The 6056-nt window shown below is 59.6% G+C and overlaps 2 protein-coding genes across 2 annotated transcripts in view; one reads left to right on the top strand and one right to left on the bottom strand.

Annotated features, from left to right (window-relative positions):
- Positions 1-151, bottom strand: part of UBAP2L (ubiquitin associated protein 2 like) — a 29673-nt gene extending 29522 nt beyond the window's left edge. Inside the window, exon 1 of the mRNA XM_039702296.1 lies at positions 80-151. The gene's annotated coding sequence lies outside the window, so the exon portion shown is untranslated. The remainder of the gene's footprint in view (positions 1-79) is intronic.
- Positions 152-180: 29 nt separating this feature from the next.
- CUNH1orf43 (chromosome unknown C1orf43 homolog) lies at positions 181-3842 on the top strand. Its single transcript, XM_039702303.1, has 7 exons — positions 181-341; positions 692-793; positions 1500-1608; positions 1776-1829; positions 2079-2245; positions 2366-2424; positions 2767-3842. Exons 1-7 carry the CDS (start codon positions 273-275, stop codon positions 2963-2965), a joined length of 759 nt encoding a protein of 252 aa, XP_039558237.1. The 5' UTR covers positions 181-272; the 3' UTR covers positions 2966-3842.
- The last annotated feature ends 2214 nt before the right edge of the window (positions 3843-6056 follow it).

The following is a 6056-nucleotide window of genomic DNA, read 5'->3' as shown; positions in this document are numbered from 1 at the left end:
GGTGGCGGCGGGAGCCGGCGGGGGCGGGTTCGGGGGCCGCGCGGTACCGGAGCCGCCGCCGCCGCCGCCGCAACTTTACCTGGGTCCGCCCGCACTGACAACTCCCCCGGCCCCGCCCCCGACACGTGACCGGAGGCGGGGCGGGGCTGCCCACGCCGGGCACGTGACGTACGCGGGGCCGCTGCGGCGGGCCCGGCCGGGGTCACGTGGGCGGCGGGCGCGCAGGGCGGCTTGGCGGCCGCCATGTTGTGCGGCGCCGGGCCGGGCCGGGCATGGCGGGGGCCGGCAGCAACTGGCTCTCGGGGGTCAACGTGGTGCTGGTCATGGCTTACGGCAGCCTGGTGAGGGGCGGCGCGGCGCGGGCTGGCGGGTGGGTGCGGCCGGGAGTGCCCGCGGGGCCCGCCGCGAGGCTGGTGCTGGCGCGGCCGGGGAGCTGCCGTGGGCCCGGGCCTGAGGGGGCGAGGAGGGTCCCGTGAGGCGCGGCTCGGACGGTGTGGGGAGCTTCCCACACCGGCTGGAGGGCCCGCGTGGTGGGGAGGGGGCGTGAGCGGCAGCGTGTGTGGAGATGGGGAGGGCGTGGGGCTGCCCTGAGTGTCCGTGGGCTGGACGGGGAGCTCTGGGGTCCGAGGGGTGGGCACAGGGCCGGCTGTGAGAGCTGCGCGCCTGACCCCCGGCCCGCTGTGCTCCGCAGGTCTTTGTGCTGCTGTTCATCTTCGTGAAACGCCAGATCATGCGCTTCGCCATGAAATCCCGCCGCGGCCCCCACGTGCCTGTGGGGCAGCACGCTCCCAAGGTGGGTATTCTGCATTCCCTGCACCCAGCCATGCCTGGAGGGACGTGCAGGAGCTGCTGCCTCAGAGTGCTGATAGGCACTGGGAGGATGTAGCCATGATGTTTATGAAAATCCTTTGCTAGGATTTTTTCTTCTATTCTAGCTGAGAAGCCTCAGAAATGTAAACAATTAACTATCTGATGGCTGTGGAGTGTGGTCTGGACATTGTTTACCAACAGGTGCATCTGTGATTGGTGCATGTTAGTTGTTTCTAATTAATGGCCAATCAAAGATGCAGCTGCATTGGACTCTGAGAGTCATGAGCTTTTTGTTATTCCATTCCATTCTATTCCATTCCATTCCATTCCATTCCTGTTCTTTCTAGCCTTCCAATGGGTGCATGTTAGTTGTTTCTAATTAATGGCCAATCAAAGATGCAGCTGCATCCGACTCTGAGAGTCATGAGCTTTTTGTTGTTCCATTTCAGTTCTTTCTAGCCTTCTGATAAATCCTTTCCTCTCTATTCTTTTTAATATAGTTTAAATATATCATTTTAATATCATCTATATCACAATATAATAACCCAGCTTTCTGAAACATGCAGTCAAGATTTGTGTCTCCTCACACAAAGCACCAACCATAGGAGAGTGCAGTTTGTCTAGGGCTGTTCTTATCCTTTTGATCCCACAAAGGAGCAGTCTGTAAACGTTTTTTCCCTGCTGTACAGGATTTAAAGGAAGAGATTGACATTCGACTGTCCAGGGTGCAGGACATCAAGTACGAGCCACGGCTGCTGGCAGAGGATGACGGCCGCCTCCTGCAGCTGGAGACACCAGGTACTGTGCCAGAGGTCTGTGCTGCTCTGCTCCCTGGGGCCAGCCACGCCTCTGACTGCTCCTCTTGGTGTCCTGTCACACGGGATGGTGTCTCTTCTCCTGTTTTCCCTTTCCCCACTTCCCTCCAGGGTTTGCAGGGATCTCAGTTTGTGCTTTCCCTCTACCAGGCTGCTATAACTACCTGTACAGGATGAAGGCGCTGGATGCAATCAGGACATCAGGTAAGGGAGCCCAGGGCAACAGTGGGAGCAGAAGAGTGCAGAGAGACCCTGAATGAGAGTGCCAACAGCCCTGTGGGATGGCTCCAGGTGCTCACTGGGGAATAGCAGTCACTTCTCCCACTGGTGGCCTGAGGGTTGGCTCGTTCCATGCGCTGGGGCAGTGGGCATGGATGGAAATTTATCCAGGCAGTGGCTCCTGACCATAGAGATGAGCACAAGCTGTGCTTCAGCTGCCGTGCCTTTTTGCAGAAATCCCGTTCCAAGCAGAGGCTCGGTACCCAAAGTCTTTAATAGGGAAGAACTTCTGTGCCTACTTGCTGGAGCTGCGGAATTCCAGCACCTCCTTCAAAGGCATCCGCAAAGCCTTGATTGACACCTTGCTGGATGGCTACGAGAGCGCCCGCTATGGCACTGGGGTGAGTGCTGGGGGGCACTGCCATCCCCATGGGTATTCCTGTGCACTGCCCTGCTGCTGGGGCTGGGGTCACGCCCTGACTTCAGCTGGATGGTCCATGGTCTTTTCTGTTTGTGTCCAGGTGTTTGGGAAAACGGAATATCTGAAGTATGAGGAAGCTCTGAATGAACTGGCAAACATGTAAGTGCTGCTGCCCAGATGCAGTGCTGGATTCTAGCAGCACGTGGGAAGGTGTGAACAGAGATGGGTTTAGGGTACAGGTGTCATCTGAGACAGGGGCTGTCCATCTGTCCCTCCATTACTGCACTTTTGGGTTTGTTCCATGGTCACAGTCACCATTCCTGCTTGTCCCGACCACTTTGAGTCAGGGACTTGCACAGATCCAGTAGCTTTAAATGCCAAGACCCCAGTGAGTGCTGTCACCATGAGAGCAGATCTGCTTCGTGTTGGACAGACAGACACAGGCTGAGCAGCTGCTCTGGGGCAGCAGCAGCAGTGATGGTGCCTCTTCTCTGCCCACAGCACCAAGGCCCGGGGCGGCAGCAGCCAGCGGCAGCACCAGTCAGCAGTGAAAGACCTCACGCTGTCCCCTGAAGTCTCCAACCCCACCACCATCCAGGTCACCTACCTTCCTTCCAGCCAGAAGAGCAAACGTGCCAAACACTTCCTGGAGCTGAAGAGTTTCAAGGACAACTACAACACACTGGAGAGCACCCTGTGAGCGTGCGGGGGCCTGGTGCAGGGGGTGTGCTGGGCAGGTCTGGGCTGCAGTGCAGGCAGCACTGAGAGGAACCAGCTGCACTCTCAGATCTCCCCCTCACCCCACTTTGGAGGTCGTCACTCGGCGGGGGCTCCATCCCAGCTGCTGGAGTTTGGCGCTCACCAGGAGCCCATTCTGGAGCTGCTGAGCCCATGGGGATCAGCCCCACGGCCTTCTCTGCCACAGGCTTATGACACTCCAGCCTTTGAGTCCTGCATTGTCTTGGACCCTGTGAATAAACTCATGAGCTTGAGCTTCTTTATAAAGACGTGGATCCCAGCCAGCGCTCCCCTCCGCCCGTCCTTCCCTGCGGCAGCTGGCGGGAGCTGATGTTTGTCCGTCCTGTCCGTGAGGGTCTTGGGCACTGGAGCCACTTGTCTGTTTTTTCCGAAGGGTGAACACTTTTCCCCATGACGTCATTGTTCCTGCTGTCAGCCCTTTGTGCCCAGCCTGCCTGTGCGCCTGGATGGGGTAGAAATAGTTTGGTGCCTGTTCTTAGCACCATGGCTAAGCTACCGCTTTGGGCTGAGGTTTCTACTCGTTCTCCTGCAACCGGGCTTTTGGGGACGTCTCGAGTGGACAGCGTGGTGTTAAATGTCCCATCTGTTCTGCCAAGGGGGGGTGTTTGCTCCCACTCTCACCAGCGCCTCGCATGCCAGCGTCTGCCGAGCTCCTGGGGCTGAAAGCTCATGGCCCCCACCTTGAGTCTGCCTTCTGTCAGGCTGAGGACAGCGCCGGCAGCTCACCCATCACTGTGGCGTGGGCAGCACAGAGTGGAGGCTACAGACCTCGGCACTTTTTAATTACTGTTTAATAAAATGACAGTTTAGCTCAAGCAGGATTTGTGCCGCTGGCCTCTGACTGCAGGGCCCTGTCCCTCCCCGATCCCAGGCTGCATCCCTCCTGAAGCTGCTACGAAGTAACTGGGATGCCACTGATGGTAGCCAGGATGCTGCCATTGCTGTTGTGGTGACTGAGATGCCATGACAGTAACTGGCACACAGTGGTGGTAACCAGGATGGCACCATAACAGTAACTGGGAGGCTGTTACTGTAACCAGGATGCCGTTGCTGCCCCGGTATTCCATTAACACCCTGGTGCTGCAGGGGGCCGTTGCAGGGGCCTTGTGGCACCGGCCATGGCAGTACCGAACAGCCAGAGCTCCTCACTGCGGCGGGAGGAGGTCAGACAGGGCAGGGGCTGGGAGGATGGAAGCTGTCCTGAGAGCAGGTGGAGACAGTGGGCTGTGGTGTTAAACCCCGGGCCACAGGAACGTTGCTCTTTGTTTGCAGGTCCAGGCGAGTGGGAATGCTTTAACAGAGCTCCTGAGGAGGTAGAGCTGGCAGAGCGCCCTGGGGGCTGAATTCCCCATGCTGATGAGGAGCCCTAGCACAGGGCAGGCTGGGGGGAACATCTCTGCATCCCTGACCTGCCCACCCTGTGTCTCAATAACAGTGAGCAGGGGGCCAGGGAGCACCCAAAGTGCTGGGCATCGTCCCTTGGGGTGCTGCAGTGGATCATGGAGAGGCAGCTGAAGAAGCGTGTGGAGTTGGAGCTGCACCTTGCAGGCAGGGAGCAGGCAGCGGTGAGGCTGGGCATTGGTTGGGTACAGCTGGGGTCCCCCAGATTTGCTGCCAGGGGTGGGTGCCCCCCTTGTCCTGGGCTGATGAGCCAGGGGGATGTGGGGGTTCAGCACTGTCCCTGTACGTGGCAGATCCGCCGAGAAGCCCTGTGCCAGCTCGTCCTGGATGAGCACCTCCAGCACCAGCAGGAGCTGCGCCAGCAGGAGAAAGCTTTCTATGTGGAGCGGCTCTGAGTGCTCAGTCAGCCCAGTGTGTGGTACTGGTCTGGCATCGCCCAGCTCCTCACTGAGAATAAAACATGTTGAGCAAGACAGGCTGTGTCTGCTGCATGTGAGGCATGGGACAGCCCAGGGCAGCAGTGAGGGGAAGACACAGCCCAGCACAATTCCTGTGGCTGGGATCCAGACATGTCGCCTGCAACCCTGGGTGTCCTGGATCCTACACGCTTCATCTTGCCCATGGCTGTGCCAGGAGATGGCAGCACGGCCAGCATGCCTCACCAGGCTGGCTGCTCCACACCGGGTCCCTGTCGCAGCACAGTCCTGCTGTGCCATGCTGTGCCACAGCGCTCCGGGCCGTGTGGCACAGCCCTGCAGCAGCAGGGTGAGGAACCTGGCTGGGCTGGGTGCAATGCTCCCTGCCCCATCCAGGCACCCCAAGATCCCAATCTGCTCCCCAGCTGGGAGGGCCTGTCCCCCACCTCCCATCCCTTCTGCCTGTGCCTGACCTTGGTGTCTCCCAGCCCCAGGGCCCATCAGTGCCTGCTGTGCCTCTGCTTATTGACAGGGCTGGCGGCTGCTGGGCCAGCACCCCTCCCCACGGCCCTTCATTAGCTCGGCTGTCGGGCTGCATCACATCACCCAGCGCCACGCGCACGCCCCCGGCTCTGGCACTGCTGCTGCCACGTGTGTCCCTGCTGTCCCCACTGCCACCTCATCGTGTGGCCACCTCAGGAGGCTGAAGCCCCTGACCCCCAAGGCCAGGCTGTGTCCCTGTCTTTCCCATGGCACTTGGGATTCTGGCTGCCCCATGTTCTGTCCCATTGGTCATCATGAAGCCCCCAGTGCCATTCCCGAGGCTGATGCGTCCCACTGATGCAGCAAAGCACTGCTGTAGTGTGGGAAGGCTGTGCTTCCAGCACTCCATGATGTCCCATGTGCCCTTGTTGTTGGACACACCACCGTGATCCCAACAGCTCCTTCAGTGTGGGTCAGGGTCCTGCCTCTCACCCAGCATGGGTGGGGCTACATCCTCATCATGGATGCAGCAGGGTGACAGGCAGCCCCTCCAACTGCTCCTTGGAAGAGGAGTTCCAGCAGCTCCCCCAAAGCAAGGGGATGTGAGGCACAACTCCCCCGTGTCAATGGGGCTCGTCCTTGGGCAGGGTCATGTGCAGCCCCTCGGTGGCACAGGGCCCACAGGCCAGGGCTGGCCCGCAGTATTGACAGCCCTGCTAATGACAGGGAGTG

Source organism: Passer montanus, unplaced genomic scaffold (genome assembly GCF_014805655.1).
Source record: "Passer montanus isolate IOZ18808 unplaced genomic scaffold, ASM1480565v1 scaffold154, whole genome shotgun sequence".
NCBI lineage: Eukaryota > Metazoa > Chordata > Aves > Passeriformes > Passeridae > Passer > Passer montanus.
This window is presented reverse-complemented; position numbering and strand designations above follow the sequence as displayed.

Excerpts from the sequence above, each read along its gene's own strand:
- CUNH1orf43 (XM_039702303.1), top strand. The coding sequence starts at position 273 with ATGGCGGGGGCCGGCAGCAACTGGCTCTCGGGGGTCAACGTGGTGCTG. Across the intron at positions 342-691 it reads TCATGGCTTACGGCAGCCTG|GTCTTTGTGCTGCTGTTCAT; the intron begins GTGAGGGGCGGC and ends TGTGCTCCGCAG. Across the intron at positions 2,246-2,365 it reads GCGCCCGCTATGGCACTGGG|GTGTTTGGGAAAACGGAATA; the intron begins GTGAGTGCTGGG and ends GTTTGTGTCCAG.